This window comes from Lathamus discolor, chromosome 13 (assembly GCF_037157495.1).
Source record: "Lathamus discolor isolate bLatDis1 chromosome 13, bLatDis1.hap1, whole genome shotgun sequence".
Classification (NCBI taxonomy): domain Eukaryota; kingdom Metazoa; phylum Chordata; class Aves; order Psittaciformes; family Psittacidae; genus Lathamus; species Lathamus discolor.
The window spans coordinates 8092607-8111161 of NC_088896.1; the positions used below are offsets into that span (position 1 = coordinate 8092607).

An 18555-nucleotide genomic window follows, 5' to 3' on the forward strand; every position below is an offset into this window, starting at 1 on the left:
TACAACTCTATAATAAAGCACTCTATAAGCGCACCCTATAATAAACACTTCAATAAATCCCTTCAGATAACTGAATTATTTTTTAGATGAACACAATAAATCGTGTTAGAAAAATGCAGCCTAAAAGTGATGGGACTGAGAGCAAGTGGTATTCAAAGTACCTGTTGTGTCCTAGACATCCTCCAGAAAAGTCCATCTGCAAAACACGTTATCACTGCTTCAGTCAGACTCAGTGGTGCACTTCCAAAAGTAGAGGCGTAAGAAAAACAGGAGCAAGTGCTTTAAAAACACTTGCTTCAGAAGACAAAGAAATCCCATCTCTGCTAGTGCAGCAAACATTGCTGGGAAAAGCATTGCTGCTGCTCCTGGGAGCAATCTGCCTGGAGAGCTGGAATTAGATGGAGGGGGGGGAATAAGTAAGTCTCTCTGACATACTTGTTTTCCCCACAGAAATGCATTTTTAATTCAGCTTGCATGCATTTTATGCAGTGATGCTGCTATAGGGATAGGAGCATAATTATGTAGTTTAGTGTTACATCATTAAAAAAAAAAACAACCCAGAAGTATATAATGGCATAAGAAAAGTGATCCATAACAGCAAAAGGGAAAGCAGCAGGTTCCCAATGTTGACCAAATTTAGACATATTTTTCCATACCACAAATTGAATAACTTGGGCTGTAACCTTTCCTACTGCTTTTATCCTGAAGAGTTGGCTGAGGGTCATTGGTTCAACTCTGGGTCTCTCATGTCAGGAGTAGCAAGTCAGTCCCTCACTTTCCTGCATAAGTGGTGGGGGGGGGGGGGGGGGGCGGGGGGGAAGAACAACCACTGAGGATACAAGTGTCCAAATTGCACAAAATGTTTATTGTTAGTCTGGTACATTCAGTATCGTATTGACTAGAACACAGTAATTCAAAATACTTTTGGCGAATTGAAATCTTTAAAAACCATTTCAAATACTCCAAAAAAGCAATGCCATGAAAAATTAACTTAAAACAAACATGTTCAAGCAATAGCTTCACTTCTGACGACAGAAACCCCTTACATGTATTTTAGTGGTTTTAACAGTACTGCATTTTTAACAAAATAGATGAACTCACAAAAAGTGGAAAGTATTAAAATAGACACAATGTTAAAAAACTGAGGCATCCAGATGTGCGAGTGTTGTACTAGGAATCACCTGCCCAGATGTTCCATCAGTTCTCTTTCGGGGCAGTCAATTAGTCTGCTGTGGTGGTGCAATTTCTCCTACCACCTGCCAACACCATCCAGCAACTCTTCAATGCCTTGAATTTAAAGTCTGTCCCTCTTGTAAATTCTGTATACAAATGTGTGTGCTCTAAAATATGCAACCCACTGGCAAACCCAGGTGCAGTATTAAATGGTACCTTGAAAAACATCCCTATCTTGATACTCATTGTTTGCAGACAGGCAATATCCAGAACAAAATCTGAAAAAGGCAACACATTTTGGTTTTGTTTTTAAATACTGACATGAAAAACTGAGTAAATTAGAAAAAGGATAAAGTCAATCTTAATATAAGACATTCATTATATAGTGGGACAGGATACAATTATTGGACAACCAGTATTACAGTGACTCTTCTACAGCTGGTCATTTAATGCACATGTTCTACAATCATGATTTGCTACCACATTTGCTTTTCCTGTACAGAAAGACATCAACACAATTAATGACCAGTTTTGCTCTGTGTAACATCTCAGAATGACAAGTGACACTGCATCAGGTTCTTCAAGCTCTCCCCCTGAAAGGCTGTGCTTGTGATGAACCAGTAACCATGACTCAAAGCGGTCAGCAACTGCTCTATAGCTGCTGCTCTGACCAGGATCTCCCAACAGAATAACCCCAGCAGCAGCTGGTGGGAATGGGTTCTGTTGGACAATATAAATCCCTTTGAAAATCCAAGCCTTACTATTACAGCACCAATACCTGTGTATCTATCCTGGAGAAATGACTGACTCTGGTTTGGCTGTTAGCTGTCCACCTTCCTTAATTCTGCCAACCCTTCCTAAGTCAGCTTTCATCCAAGCTGCTGCCTGGCTGGGCAGCATGGTGGGGAACTGGGAATCTGGAGAAGAAAAATCACATTAACTATTCCTTTTGAAGCACTTCATTTCCATCACTAATAAAACCAAATTAAAGCGCTGTTCAAGTGGTACTATAGACGAGCAGGATGCTATCATGTTAAAAATCAGCAGAATCACATTTAGATTTTAGTTTGTAAAAGTGGTTATTACAATTACACCTGTAATACAACCTTTGGAAGAGGTACAATGTTTGCTTGTCAGTACAGTATGTGGAATGTAACCATTTCTTGCAAGATTCTGCAACATGAGGAACTGCATAGATGACACTTGTGTGGTTTCAGTTCAAGAAGTATCATTTCAAAGTTTACCAAAAACACAGAAAGTTTCTATAAAAGTCACATTATACCAAGAGAATGGGTGGTAAAAGTAGATTATCTGTCTGTGATTCGTGTTTAATACATGATTAGTGGAAAGGTGATAGAAACCAATTGCAAATCCAGAGAGTTACATTTTCACTCTTGCACTGACTTCACCTTTTGAATCACTAATTTAGAAAAATCCACGTAGTTAAAAATTGTAAAATTAAACTAGAATACAAAATTTATTTGTAAACATCAGGTAGCCAGTTCTGCTAATGTGGAATGGACTCTTGGTACTGCAGTACAGTATCTTGGTTATTGACAGCACTTGCCATCTGATGGGCAACTGCAGGACACACACGACATCAGTTCACAGTAATTGTGTTCAGAGAACTACCAAAGTCAGTGCAGTTTTACTGTGCAATTTTCCAATCTCCCCCCAAATTCCTTAAGTCAAATAATACTGTTACAGAGGCCAAGTGCAGACTATTTTATATATATATATATATCTCATAAGTGTCGAATTATGTCTGCAGGACTTCTGTAAAGGTACTTCCAAATGGCATAGTAATGAACAGCAGCTGCTGTGGCCACAAATATGTGCCAGATGGCATGGGCAAACGGGATGACTCCATCGCTCTTGAAGAACACCACACCCAGACAATAGATCAAGCCTCCCCAGGCAACCTCCTGAAGTCCATCGGTGTTACTCTGTCAATTGACAAGGAAAGATTAGGGATAGGGTATAGAGAAGGAAAAGGGTATTTTATATACAAAATACAAAGTGATTTCCTCCCCCAAGAGAAGACAGCTGGCTGTTACAGCTCAGAACATCATGGATATGACAGATGGACAAGTGAGAAAACAAGTGTATTTAGATTATATTTTGTGAAATATGCAATATATCAGTGCACTATAGAAGTAATATTTGGGTAGCTTGAGAATTATGGCAAGCTTGATGTTTTGCTTCATGCTCACTACCAGAGCAGTCAAACACGGAGAAAGAAAACCACATTACTGTGTGTAAGGGTGCCTTTAATGCAATTCCTACTAGTTGGGGGAAGCATTCAGCAAGGTTTTGGCATACCAAAAGGTACTTCACATCCACATCGTTTTTACTCAAATGGAAGTAACTGAATTGTATGTCCAATATCCTTTCAGAAGTATCTCAGAAGTGAAGTCTGAAACCTAAACTCTTTTTATCTAGAGCCTGCAGCCCAGATTGAAGAAAACAAGGTAGCATTTCAACAGAAATGTAAACTATAAACCAAAAATACAACTGACTAGATTTGGTTCTTCTGCAGAGAGAAGATTCACAATTACAGCAGACTAAAATTAACATCTTTTCAGATAAAAGAGACAGACCTGCAATGGAACTTAAGCTAGTTATAAAAGGAAAGTCTGTGTGTTTGTAACGTTAATAGTCACATTCCTTACCATGGATGTCACTACCAGAGCAGGAGAAAATCCCATCGCTAGATAGAAAAATAGTTCAACGATCTTATACCTAAAAAGGAAGGATTGGAGTCATTTAAGGAGGTGTACAAGAGGAGGAACATAATTTTTTTATTAGCATGGGTCCCTTTAACTATTCAAAAAGCTTTATGCAGATAGATAAATACTAGCTTTATTTTTGGTTATCTGTGCATTGTACAATTACAGCCAATACCTTCTTCTCTAAATACTGCCCAGATGTATTCAATTGCACTAAGTACTAGTGAGAATAAAACATTGAGACAACTTGTATTTTTTTATTTGACAAGAACATGAATAGCTCATCTCCAAAACGAAAGAGCTGGGTCCTGCTCCCTGAGGACAAGTAGTGAAAGCAGCTCAAGAATTCAGATCTGAACTCAAGGACTCAACTCAAAACAAAACCAAGAAGGCTGGATAAGAACATTCATAAAGCAAGAAAGCCCCCACCCTTCAATTTTCAAGCTTTCAGTTTAAGCTTAAATGCAAATAATAATTCTTACTTTTCATGGTAGAGAAATACATAAATGGTTCCTCCAGCAGCCATCAGCCAGATAAACCAACGCATGTGAGATGCTAGAGGTCCAAGTTCACGTAGATTTAACCTGGAGGTACAAAGATTTCAAGAGACAAAAGTGATGAACAAAGGGACCACATTGACAAAAGAGGAGTAGGGCTTGATAAAAATAAATATTCACAGCTATAACATAGGCACGATGGGGGAGAAGACACTTGGACGTTCTATACAGAGAGGAAGAAGGTGCATCTGTATTAATGTGAGGGAAGCATGGATGTGGAATATAGATAAATTACTTTCGGCTCAGCAAAACCCAGGAGATTACATTATGTAGCATTTTGCAATGCAGAATGTAGTCAACTGTACCTAAGAAGATACCTCTAGATTTTGGAAATAAACTGTTCATATTGGAAAAAGCTTTAATCCTGAAGCTGTACTTCAGGTTTCTTACCATGGTGCATATGATGCTGCAATGAAGACATAGATCATCATTCTGTCACACATGTGAAAGCAATGCTCCATTGTCCTGGTAAGAGAGAACAAGTCACCAAGTTAGATTTTTGAAAGGTTTTTGTATTATATCACACACACAGTATATATGTATTATACCACACACACATACAATTTTGTATTGTATCCCTGACACACTTTGGAATTACTTTAGGGAAAATACCATCAGCTCCATAAGCTCTTAAAACCATTTGTTGGACTGTTCAGCTGACAGGAGGCTCTAAATGGAAGATGCAAGGAGATGAGCACTCCTCCATTTCTCTTCCCTTCTCCACCCCAGCATACATCCTGCTCTCTGGCAAGGAGGCAAAAAGCTGGCACATCAACTCTGCCTAATGCAGAAGCTGTTACTATTCTGTGATCACTGGTTAAATCCAATTTATGGCCCAGAATTATACAGGAATCTTAATGGGACCAAAAATATAAACATAAGTAATAATGAAAAAAATCCCATCTCAATTCTGCTGCTGCTGCCTTGCTCCCCATGAGGCTTCCTGCCAGTTAGCTGTGTATGGTATTATAATTCTCTTGGCAAACTCTCTGTTCCTCAAAGTATTTGAGCATGCCATAGTCCCAGACAGTGTTCTCATTTCTGCAATGGGATCATATTCACTGTGCACTTAGATAATGTTTTTCCCATTCAAATACTGGATTAAGAGCCACTAGGGCCTAGAAAAACAGCAGACATTGAAGCTTATTTGTGCAAGAGCTTGGCTCACTATTTCTTCCAATAGAATCAAGAGTGTTTTTTGCATGATTCAGTACATGATACCACTCCAGCCTTCTTTAAAGCCATCAACACAGTGGAAAACCCATCACAGGACATGAAAATAAAACACCTCCTACATCTTACAGTGATACCTTAAGTGACTCTTTTTCCAGGAAACGATATGAAATACTGTGGAGACAATGAAGAGCGCACAGAGCCCCACGCCGTACATCCATGCTGTTATCTTTTCCCATCGATCATCAGAGAGCCGGTGGAGAAGGGCACTGCCCACAATTGCAGGAACAATGAGGAACTAAGGAAACAAAAGGCCACTGTTCAGTCTTTTTCTGGCAGCCAGCGCAGTACCACCCACAGTACAGCACCAGCAGGGCAGAGACAACTGCAGCGTGCCTGGTAAGACTGTACACATCCGACAATCCGTGACGAGCTCTGAACCAGAGCAAGTTTCTCCTTTAGCTGAGTGTTGACACATACGCATCAAGACTTCACCAATGTCTCAGACATCCATGTTATACCCGTTTGTGACAAATTTGTCCTCACATGGTATTAGGCTAGGTTGCTAGCTCCTCTAGCCATGAAAAAATGAGACAAAAGAATCTGCTACATCTTAATAGTGGGTTTATTTTCACATTCTGCTTTGTGTTTTGACCTTACTCTAGGCTTGACCCTAAGCCACCTCTTGTGCATAAAGGCAGAGCATGGGACAGACCAAAATAAACTTAAATCCCAAATGAAGAAACAAATCATCTGCAAGTATGAGGTTAAGAAAATTAAGCAAAAGCTTTGCAGAACTTGGGGTTCAGATATCATAAATAGTTCTAACTCTACATTTCTTTTATTAATAGATTCTACAAAGATGTTCTTTTAATGAAGTATATCCAAGTCTGCTCTGCTTACCAGCTCCCTCTCAAGCAGCTTTAATTCAGATCTTCCAAAGCAACCACTGTTAGAACATCACGATGGAATTAACATGCTCATATGACGTATCTAAGAAGTAGGCTTCAGGCTTCATATACATTTACAGAATACCCTGTTTCCAGAATAAATTACATCAGGTACCGTTGCCTCATTCAGAAAAAAGCTAACAAGGAAGGAAGCAGGGGGGGGGGGGGGGGGGCGGAAGACATGCCTAACAAGTATTTCAAACATTTCTACCTGTTTCCTTCCACTACCAAGGCATATCTCCATATCTTTGTCAGCTTTCTAAGTTAAAAACACCACACAAGTTTCCTTCCAGTCCCTATGGTGTATCTTAAGATGCTGAATTGTGAATAACCTTCATAGGTTAAATTCTTCATAGTTAAACCCAAGCCCCACATGCTAAACAATAATGCTTAGAACAAAAACTGTTTAAACGAATCTGCAGATCTGCTTTGCATTACAGGTCGGATAGCTCAGAGGGCAGAGTTCTGATCTAGCCTGCACTGTCTTTGTCCTTTATCTGCTTAAGGACTAGAAGAAACCAAGGTTCTGATCACAGCTACAGTGCAGAACATGCAGAGTAGTTGGTTAATCCAGAGTTGTAAAAAAACTCCAGACAACTGAGGGTGGCTTTTGAAGCATATGAACCACAGCTTCATTCCTCTATCTTCTTCCTTTTTGAAAAATTGAGTACGTTTACACCAAAAGCTGTAGAGCCATGGAAGTGAAAAGTATGGTATTCCTCTATCCACAGCACTTGGATCAGAGGTGAAAACGCTTTCGGAGTTTCTGTAATGAGACTATGGAAGTTGACCTCATGCACTCTCAGGACAAAAATAGTCTGCCAGCCTGGCTTCTCATTTATCACAAACCATAAATTTCCATCTACATATCCTGGACAGCCCCCACATTCAGGAAAGGTTAAAGTATTTCACTCCTCAGGGGATTAGTCACTCCTGGTTTTCACATATGACATACAGTTTAAAGAGTGGCTGAAGCCCTTGAGACAGTAAGGGTCTGACTAGCTGTGGCAGTTGTTTCATTTAGTTTTTGCAGGAGACAGGAGGATACTGAGCTCCAGAAATAGCTTTTTAGCCATGATTCTTTAAGCTGTGCAGTCAGGCTGTATCCATGTTCAACAGATTCCTTCCCAATTTCTAGTGCAAATTCTGGTTTTGACAAAACTAACTGAAAGGTTCGGAGAGATTATGCACCCACAAGTATCATGAACACAAGTACTGGGTAAAATAGCAAATCCTTACTAATTCCCTACTAAAAGCCTGGGCATAAGCTGCTCAAAGATTTTGCCTGGAGCTCTGACTGAGACCATTTTATAGGAAGGAAGGCCACTTTGGAAACCAGCTATTACACAGGACAACTTGCCTTTCTTACACAGCTATCCCAGCTTTTTCTAGTCTACCAAAGTAAGTATTTCACAACTTAAGCTATGATGTGTAATGCTCAAACGGGCCAACACAGACTTTGATGTCAATCACTCTTTCCAGTAATTATTGTATATAAAGTTATAGGATTAAAACAAATAATCAGTCTTCTTTGCATCTTCAGAATGAAGAATGCAGCTACAAATAAGTATGTGAATGAAGACCTGAATTAACCTTTTTTCTGGCTTGTCTTCTCACAGGGAACAGCACTATACTACCATAAGAAGGATTTACTGTTTTTTCTAAGCATTCTATTTGGAAACACTTTTCCCTCTGTACCCGATATGCATCATGAGAGCAGTTAGACTAAACAAGAGATGTTTTATTACTCTTTTTCTGACTAAAAATAGCTAGATTAAAGACAAAATCCAGAAATAATACCCTGCTGTTCCAGCCAACTGGAAAAGGGTTCTTCAGATGCTAACGTCATACCACATAACATATGCTACAATGGACTTCATTATACCTAACATCCATCTTACAAGATAAATGTAACACTTTAATCAACAAAACAAGGCAGATTTTAACATGTTCATTCAAAAAAAAAAAATAATAATCAATCTCTGGTGCAAGAAGTGCATTTTGATCTTCAGAATGGAGAAGCAAGCAATCAGTCCCTTAAAATGAGAGCTATTCAATCAAAGAGTAAGAACTAATAGAATGCGAGTGCAATTGCAGCCACTGCAAAAAAGCCTTAAGGCACAAAGAAAGATGCTGAAAGGTGCTAAATCTTCCACCTATCTGGGGTTGCTTAGGATACTGATACGTTGGTCCGTATTTTACTGTATTCTTTCTGTATTTCTGCAGAAAATCTCTCCCACTGAGAGGTTTAAAAATCTCTTAAAATTATGCTTTTGTATATAATTTACTTTGTCATGAATGTTATTTTCTTCGCGCACAGGCTGTGCACGTCACGTAGCCAGCAACAACTTGCGATGCACAATCCACTGTTGCAAAGCATGGTGTTATTGTTGCAATGGTGTCATTGCTGTAATGGAGTTATTGTTGCAATCTCATGTGTCTTTCATTGAGAAACACTAACATAGAGATGCTCCCCACACTTCCTCTTGGGAAAGGAAGACAATGGAATGATCAACGAGGCAGCCAAAAGCACATGTGACACTCAGAAGGAGCCATGAAGGACTGTGTGCATCTCAAGCCGCCCACTCCAGACTGCAGTCCTGAAGCCAAGTTTCCCTACTCACCAGTTTTCTCTTCCCAAATCAGAAGATGACCTACTTGTGTTGGTCAATACACAGATAGCAGAGAAACTGCCCAAATCAGTCAGGTAGAACAGAGACTTTTTCAACACAAGAGTCTTTCTGAAACCTGATGAGCCCTTCTTCCATGCTCAAGTGGCCTGCTAAGTGCTCTAGGCCTCATTTTTGGAATATTTATACTTCTTGTTTTTTCCATGCACTGCACAAACCAAGACTGGAATTTAGAGACTGTAACTTATGTTAAGAATAGTTCCTCCTTTTAAGGCAGTTGGAAGAAACTTAGAGCAGTATAAAGCAAGCTGTGCCTGAATTCTGAGGGTTTAATACAGCAGAGCATATCTTTTGTCTGATAAACCTTACGTACACTAGAAAGTTTCATTGCGAAAGAGCTATCGCTCCCCTTAGATTTAGCTTGCCTTACAACTCAAATTCTTAGAACTCCTGCTTCTCTCATACACTGTTTCCTTCCTGTTCTTCTAAACACAGCGAGCAGCCTTTTCTGTCTCTGTATTCAACTGCTTAGCTGCCCTTCCTCTCTCCTCGTGTCTAAAGACAAGTCAGTGCTTCATTTAAAGCTAAAAAAGTCAAGACATTTTAAACAGCCTTACTAATTAGAAATTTGAAGATACCTTTACTATGCTACACAAAATTACCTTTCAAGCATCATACCAAAAAGATACGCATGGGGTTATGTATCCCCATTTACTGTTCAGGAGGTTTTGGTTGGTTGGTTTTTGGGGTTTTGGTTTCTAAGCAGCTGCATAAACTGTATATTTTTAAGTCAAAACCCAGACAGGATAGCTACTGAGGATACAGCCATGCTCATAAAACACAAGTTGTCTACTTCCTGAAGCATGACTAAAGCTTTAGCAGGGGTTCTCCATATATTTTTCAAACTGTTCTGTAAAATTTACATCAATCTCAAATGGAAAACTCATGCTGTAATCTAGTGGCAAGGACTCCAAGACCACTTGACTGTCTAACATTGAGTAAACCAATCTGTAACACGGAGGTGAAGCAAGCATGCCCCACAGCTTTTTCTGTATAATCCACTGTGCTTTCCCAGATCAGACTCCTATTTCAAGGGTTTAGATTTTGATTAAAAGTTATTTATGGCACACAATTGTATTTAAGGAGTAACAATCCCTCTTTTATACTACACTATCTTCTTCCAATGGGTATGCCAACATTGCATATCCCCAAGGCGTTAACAGCTCATGGAAGGTTTTAGCATGTAGCTTGGCTGTTCAGAAAGCAATTAGACAGCTTCACCAGCAACTGGAGCATACCAGAAAATACTGATAGAACACCTTGGCTGCAACCTACTGCTAGCAGGCAGGAATAAGACGTGCCTATTTTCCAACTAGATGAAGGCTTGAATTGCTAAGGAGTTCAGCAACTTCTGCCAGATATTTTGAAATCTAACTTTTTGCCCAGAGTAAGCAAGATTTGTACAAGGATTATGAGATAAACTACATATTTGTGCTAACTAACAGAATGTTGCTTCATTCCCTAGACAAACAAGCATATATTTACATAATGCTGTACATGAGACCCATGGCTTACAAAACACTTAAGCTTCAGTTACCTTTTCTAAATGTAAACCAAGGTGATCTTGTTTTCACCAGCAACACTGAGCTGTATGTTGGTTATTTATACACAAAGGGTCCTTAAGAGCAGAGCTCTTTCTAGAACTGAAGAGTCCTGTGCACTACCTTGAGCATTCCTATCTGTAGCTCACTCAGCCACATTGGAGATAAGAGACTAAGGACAAAGTCAAACATACTTCAGATGTTTGGAGTTAAACAAGGGGCTGAGGAGAAGCACAAGTTGCTTTTATAAAAGGGCAAATGCTATCTTGAAGAACAAACACACACATTTTTAAGTCTTGTTCAAAGTGCCGGACAGCAAATTAAACTTCCTAATTACAAAAGAAAAACAAGGGGGGGGGAACACGACACACACCAACATGACTGCTTTCCTTATTCTGTCTATATCATATATGCAAATCTAGTACGGGTCCTTACAGTATGAAGATAAGGGCAGAGTAAGGTTTTTAGTAGGGCTGTCAGCATTATTAGTGCCTCTTTCAAAACAGCAGTTTTCTCAAAGAATCAGTTCATAGATATTAAGCGTAAGAACTAAGCTGTTCCTGATCTTCTAGCTACCATCCACATGGTAGTCTTAGGAAGTCTTCTACTTCTAACACAAATAAATCTTACAGCTGCAGAACATGATTTGCACAGTATTATGTCAGCACAGTGCTGGGAAATCTGCCTTGCAAGACTAACTTGCATGGGCCTGTGTTCACTTTACCATAGTCACCCTTTGACTGCAACAGAGGAAAAACATCTACTTAAAGACATGCAAGTTACTTGGGTGAAAAGGAGTCTTATGAAGCATCTGGAGCTCCTAGAGATTCAGAACAGGGACTAGTGATTACCAACCACCTAATTAGCATTATGGCTTCTGGACTGTTATATACCCGGGCAAAAGTAAGCATTTAGCCATCCAAACCCACAAGGATTTACCAAAACAGCTGGTTTAAAAAAGAAAGGAAATGTACTTACTGCATGTGTGTAACAGTTCGCAGCATGTTCATAGCAAGTGGGTTTGTAGCGGCTGTTTGCTGGAGCTGGGTGGTTCATGAACCTGTTGAATGATGAAGAGGAGGTATTTTTATGAAAGTTAATACACCATCTCTTTGGAGTATCATGAAGGAATACCTCCAACCTAGTCACGTTAAAAATCGTAAATATAGACATGTTAAAAGTAACTTATTTAAACTGGAAGATCTCTTAACAGAAACGCACATTAAATACATTTCTGTGACCGCCTGTCACAGTGGATCATTATCTTTAACCAAGTCTTTGCATACTGAAGTCAGACCCCCTCTTTTCTGACAGCTTGGTTGAGGAACCAACTATTTCCTATTTAAATTACATAATATGGGTTCAAATTGCTCTTGAAATATGGACTTTATAACTGCCAAGGGTTACTCTTTGTCCTGGGTTCAACCACGATACTCTTTAAAGAAGTTCCTGAAACTAGAGCAGTATTCCAGTATAACACCTTGGAATAAACCAACTTGAACACTGACTTTTCAATTCCTACAGCAAGCGATATTCATGTTTGGAGCATTGGATGGCTCAATTTTTCTTTGAGGCTAATGCTATCTTCTGCTTCTAATAAGATCCAAGCTACACAGGGATGAAAGGAGACTCTAATGGTTAACCCCAAAGAGGAAAAGTTTGAAGAGGCTTACCATAAACTTCTACTTTTTTCTCTAAGAATTTTCAAGTATTACCCAACAATCACACCAAACACAGCCTATACAAGCCAAAGGGAATATGACGAAACCTGAGAAAGCTTTGGAAGAACTTGCCAACACAAACATCACATTTAACTACCCCAAAAAAACAAACACTTGTTTCCGTGAGACTACACAATTTAAATCTGCGTATAAAAACCTCTATAAGACAGCACACATACATACAACCAGACAGCCATATCAAAGCTATGAGCTACTGCATCTACATCGCCATGTCTGTTATCCCAGCACAGCCTACCATCATACAAAAGTGATTCTCTTCCACTAGTAAATTCCAGTTTACTGCAGACTATTAGAAAACCATGCACTGACAGTTAGTCGGGTATCAAACAAGCCAGGAACAGCTTCACAACAAATAGAGGATACGCCTGTGTGCTCAGCACTGGGAGCAGCTCTGCTAGCTAGTTGTATAGAAAGAGCTTGTTAGACAAACTTTGGCCTTCCCCCATGTCCCTCCTGGTTGAAGTCAAACCCAGTCCCAATTTTATGACACCCATAAAATATTGGCCAATCTCAAACCAGGATAAAAACAACCAAACCCAAAACAGCCAACCAGAATCTTATAGCTTGAGTCAGCAGTTCCAGACTTCTGGGATACCAGACACTTGGTTTTCTTGACTGATTTATTAAGTCATTTATTTGTAAACCTTTTCTTTTCTAAACTGATATATGAAAAATCAACAGCATTTATAAAACAACAGTGCCCATGATAGCTCTTCAAATTGTGGCAATTTCAAAAACCAGTTTTAACTGTTACTAATACATAGGATAAGGAAAACGTGTATTTCATTCATAGGCTGTGAGTATAAATGGCTGTCAGGAAGTGAAAAATTCCATGGGAGTTAATATATTGTTAAAAACTGGCAAGTCTTTTGTCAGTGGCAATGACACCTTGCTCTCATCTCCAAGAGGATAATCACATTGCACCCGTATACATTTGGAAACTGATTTTGTTGCCCAGTGCATGCAGGTCTTCAACAGCTGCTGAAGCCTATCTCAGCATCCTCTAAACATGGAACATTCAGTTACTCAGTTCTGCTTCCAAGTTAGGAAATCACTGTGAAATAAAAGCATCTGTTGGCTCACTTGAATGACCAGGATTAGGCTGCTTTTGTCCCACTCCATAAATCCAGAGCCATGGGAAACCTTTCCCTGATGACACGTAGAATTTTATTATGTTTCTCCAAAGGCCATGGTGGTACTTCCGAAGTCTCACACGAAGTAAAAAAAATAGTAATAAATAAATAATAAAAGGCATAAGCTTATCCTCAGTATGAGCTTTATCATTTCTCTTGTTCCAAATTTCTACACAAGATGTTATTATAATCTAAAAATCTATAAATACTTGAAGGCAGCCTGCTGATGGGACCTTCCATTATCCACCAGAGGTCTGCTTCTGATATTTCTTACTTTTCATTCATATTTGTTTGATAGAAAAGATACAACGGAGCCTGCGATAATGTTAGATTTTTAGATAGAATTATGAACAAGCACTTCAGAAAAGCCCGTTTATTATTAGGACCTCTTACCTTCACTGGTTTAAAGACAGTGTTATTAGCAGTAAAACACTACACAGACGTGAACAAAGCTATCCTTTCTCTGTTATCTACGGTTGGGGTTTTCCCCCTTTCTTTGTGCCAGCCCAGGAATCATGCAAAGGGTCATTCACCTGTGTGGTAACTTCAGGCTGGAAAACAGAAAAGGACCTGGCTTCAGAAGACTTCATGCTTACAAAACATTTCAAACTTGTTTTTCTTTTTAATTATTATATATTTCAGTTCTGATTATTTAAAACAACAGCGACAAATGGCTGCTGAACAGAAAGTTCTACTGGACTCCCACAGCAGCTGAAACTTGCTTTTCTTCCAGCAGAGAGAGTTCTAGCAGAACACCACCATTAGCAATGTGTTACCCATCCCCTTCACCTACATGCTTATGCTAACAGCACCAGTACCAGTACTGTGTTTGGTTTGGGCAGCAGAGGAAGTGTTGACTTTACCTCTGCCTTAAAGAAAAGGATCTCGCAACACCCCAGTACCTAACTTTGGTGGATACCTGACATACCTGAACCTGTCCTTTCTGAAGGGTATCAACGACAAGACCCAGACTGCAAATGCTAGAGCACATGAGCTCAGGTCACTACTCACAGCCGTTTCCAGTAAAGCAGAAATTCAGGGTTGGTTTTTTTTCCCCATGCCTTTTTATAACACTATTTATAAAAGTTACCAGAAACAACTTTAGAGGAAGGGTCATTTATAAAGTAGCTGAATAGGGCAATAATTCCAGCCAATGCTTCTCTTGCGCTTGTTTCATTTCCAGTTTGACAGTTGGTGTTTAATGTCTTAAGAAACAGACCTGAAGTTTGAAAGTAGCTGCTTTGTGATACTACACTAAAGTAAGCATCAAACCCAGGAACAATTATTTTGACGCATACTGTTAAAAGTCAGTCATACACTCCTGTATCTATGATATTGCAATATGAGGGCAGAAGAATTTGGTTGCAGACTAATTCACAGTCTAGAGGCAAATCTGTTCTGTTCTTTCTTAAAGATAAATAAATTAATAAACCTCACACCACTACCAACAATGGATGCTTTTTGTTTTCTGCCACATGAATGCTGCAACACAGAGACATTGTTTTTCTTCCTCTCTACAAGTCAACTTTGCCTCTTCTGGAAAAGATAATTGTGAGGAATATAATCTTGCCTTCCTAAAAGTTGAAACTTGATATACAACCTTCAGATGCTGTTTACTCTCAAATAAAGGCTCTCTATAACACAACCATTAAGGCTATTATCAAATGCAGGAGAAGACCCCATTGAACTAGATTACAATTTACAGGAAACATCTTTAAATGAAGCCTTTTGATTCTCTAACAAATCTCTAATGTATTCTTTAATAGGAGCTCCAGTGAAAACTGGAGTGATGTAATCAGGGGATATGCAGCATTACATCACAAGAACACAGAAATATGTCTCCATTTAAGATACTCACAATCCAAGACCTTTAAGGATAAATTATTAACTCCTGCAGTATCAGAATATGAAATTTCCAAACAAAAAAGACTAGTAACACAGGCATAGAATGCTTTTGCACTGAACCGAGTTACAAGATCATTGTCACAATTTAAATGCACTCTTAAAGTTCAAGATCTACTTGAAGCCAAGGAGGCCCAAGCTTCATAATTTCACAGCATGCAACAACCTCTGATGAGCACATTCCCAGTGTAAGTGGAAAAGGGGTACTGAGGAAGACATACGGCTATTTAAAATGAGAGAAAAACCTCATACCTCTCCCTTTATACTACTTGAACGTAGATCTTGAAACACTTCAGATATTTACAATGTTAAACATATGGACCAATCCATTCTTTGTGAGATTCCTGATCTCCAGTTCCTATTCATTTCTAAGGAGCAGATGCTGTACGTTTCATAGTGATTCCAGCAAGCAGGAGGGAAATCTGAGGTTTCTTAATGCTTTGTCTTTACATGCAAACCAGCTTAGAAAAATAAATGATAAAATCCCAAATCTATTGTATGTATGTGTCTGGAATTTGTCTGGTATCACAGCTTATACCCCAAACTGCAGAAGAGAAAAGCACTTTCAGATCTTGCCTTATTCTTGAGTCCCATCTGCTGAATTAGTTATTCTTTTAAGCATAAAAACAGCAAGCACTGATAACAGCCTCAAAGACCTGGATTTTCTAGACTTTTCAGGAAGTCCATTTCCTTTGTACAGCTCAAAAGGCCTCATACTTCCTTTTACCAGCTTAAAAGCACATTACCCTTTTTTGTATCTCTTTTTCTTGTGCTTTCCAGCAGCAGGAGAGGCCATTTAGATGTAATAAACCACAAATAACAGCATATGAGGAACTGCAATAAGGTGGTGATAACTCCACAAACCGGCAGCAGCAGCATTCATTAAATGGGGTTACATATTTCGTCACTGAAGCAATTTCTATATTACCTAGGCTCTTTGTTTTAGAGAGGAAAAAACAAAGCCAAAAAAATCACAAGCATGTCAAATAGATCAACGCTACATTTTTCATGACCATCTAGGTAAGATCTGGAAGAGAACAAATAGGTTTATGAAAAGCTTGCTTTCTTTGACCAAATTGGCAGATATTCCCTATTTACAACTTCAGTCCATTCAGTTAAAAATAGAGCCATACTCCTCAGGACTAGCACCTTCCTTCCTGGATTACAAAACATCTAGTTGTGGTTTGTAGCTGTTCACATAATCTTTGCTATCACCGAACAACTGAGTCACAGAAATAACTCAGATCTGCACAGCAGCAGACCACTTATTTGGAAATATCAGTGAAATCACATGCTGCGTAAAGGTTCATGTACTTACAGCAGGATACTCAAGATAAAACGAAATCTGCAATACTCTGAGAATCCATTAACAATTGTGGTATCATACATAGATTAGGTCACGGAAAAAAGTGTCCGTGCATCCCGCTGACCTCCCCAAAGACTCCTCAGCCTTCTGGTAAGTATGAAAGGCAAAATGTCAAGTGAAGAGTGTGGAGCAAGAACACGAGTCACACAAGGTGCTGCAGCGCATCCGAGCTCAGGGCCAAGGCATCAGCCAGCACAGTAGCCTAGGTGTGGGCTAGCACCAGGTCTGACCACATTCACATCCTTCTCTCAATTCCATTTCCTTTTTAACACTTAGGCTTTGGTTTCTTGAGCAGGTTGGTGAAAGGAGAGCAGGGCAGCCCCACAGCAGCATACCTGGCCGCCTCTGGGAGCCAGACTCAACAGTTACCGGCCTTGCACCTGGACTTTGAGCACTTCAGTACCTAAAGCCCGCATACATCCATGTTTACCCGAGACCCCGGGTCCCAACCGACCCGCCCTGAAACCGGCAGCATCCTCAGCCCTCCCCGAGTGACACCTGAACGAGGAGCTCCAGCGCCGTGCTGAGGGGCGCGGAGGGGCCCGGCCTGTCGTGCCCAGCCCTGCCCGGGAGCCACAGGTCGGGCTCCGCGGGCGGCGCGGCGGGGCCGGGGATGTGACAGGGCCGGACGCGTGAACCTTCACCCACTTAAACTGGGGGAAGACAGACAAAACCATCAACAAAGAGCCCCCGCTCCCGCCCCGCTCTCCTCACCCAGCACCGGCGATGCTCCGCGGACCGGCGCCCCAGCGCGGCACCGGCCTTTGAACGACACCTCGGAGAGCCACGGCCCAGCCCGCGCACGACCCCGAGCCCCGGGGCGCCCGCCCGGCCGCGGAGGGAGCACGGGGGGGCCCCACCGCCCAGAGCAGCCGCGGGGAGCGGGGCAGCACGGCCCCGCCGCCACGGGAAGGGGGGTCCTCACCTCCTGAACCTCTCCTGGAGCCGCCGCATGGGTCCGGGCAGGGGGTCGGGACGGGAGGCTGCGGGCGGCTCCTGAGGCGGCGAGGGCCGGAGTCCGGGCCCTCATTGGCGAGCGAGCCGCCGCGGCGCGCAGCGACGGCCGGCGCCGTCCGCCGTGAGGTGCGGGAGCCGGGCGGGCGGGCGGGCGCTTTAACCGGCCTCCCGGCTCCCCTCTGCCCGCCCGGCCCGCGCCTCCCTCCGCCCCTGCCCGCCTACGGCGCCTGGGCCCGCCCCCGCCGCACCGCGGCAATGGCGGGAGGGCGCGGGGTGGAGGGAGGCGCCCCGGGGCGGGGTCGCCCTGAGGGGTCCTGGGTTGAGCCGGGGTCCAGGCTCACAGCAACAGCATCAGCATCAATATCTATATCAGTATCAATATCAGCATCAATATCAATGTCAGCATCAATATCAATGTCAGTATCAATATCAATATCAATATCAATGTCGGAGGCTCCGGGCTTCCCGAGCGCCGCGGCTGCAGCTCGTCCCCGCAGCCCCGGGAGCGGCGGCCGCGATTTAGCAGCGGAGATTGACAGGAGGTGGTGGCCGGGTTGCCATTGTCTCAACGCGTTCACCCACACAGGCGCACACATGAGGATTTAGCGATTTCAACATGCCTAATTCTTAAACTCTGGAAGC

At 41.4% G+C, this 18555-nt stretch overlaps 1 protein-coding gene across 3 annotated transcripts; it reads right to left on the bottom strand.

The window, feature by feature from the left end:
- Nucleotides 1-844: 844 nt before the first annotated feature.
- MMD (monocyte to macrophage differentiation associated) lies at nucleotides 845-18112 on the bottom strand. 3 transcript variants are annotated; one of them, XR_010615845.1, is made up of 8 exons: nucleotides 17882-18112; nucleotides 11792-11873; nucleotides 5770-5930; nucleotides 4850-4924; nucleotides 4385-4486; nucleotides 3846-3915; nucleotides 1952-3119; nucleotides 845-1451 (listed from the first exon to the last, which is right to left on the bottom strand). XR_010615845.1 is itself a non-coding variant. In XM_065694059.1 (7 exons), exons 1-7 carry the CDS (start codon nucleotides 17908-17910, stop codon nucleotides 2919-2921), a joined length of 720 nt encoding a protein of 239 aa, XP_065550131.1. In that variant the 5' UTR covers nucleotides 17911-18112; the 3' UTR covers nucleotides 845-2918. The 3 variants fall into 3 exon arrangements, 2 of the variants coding, with proteins under 2 accessions (XP_065550131.1, XP_065550133.1); XM_065694059.1 differs by having other exon boundaries at nucleotides 845-3119; XM_065694061.1 differs by lacking the exon at nucleotides 17882-18112 and adding an exon at nucleotides 14082-14102 and having other exon boundaries at nucleotides 845-3119.
- Nucleotides 18113-18555: the final 443 nt, after the last annotated feature.

Excerpts from the sequence above, each read along its gene's own strand:
- MMD (XM_065694059.1), bottom strand. The coding sequence starts at position 17,910 with ATGCGGCGGCTCCAGGAGAGGTTCAGGAG. Across the intron at positions 4,487-4,849 it reads GCAGCATCATATGCACCATG|GTTAAATCTACGTGAACTTG; the intron begins GTAAGAAACCTG and ends TTGTACCTCCAG. Across the intron at positions 3,916-4,384 it reads GTATTTCTCTACCATGAAAA|GTATAAGATCGTTGAACTAT; the intron begins GTAAGAATTATT and ends CTTCCTTTTTAG.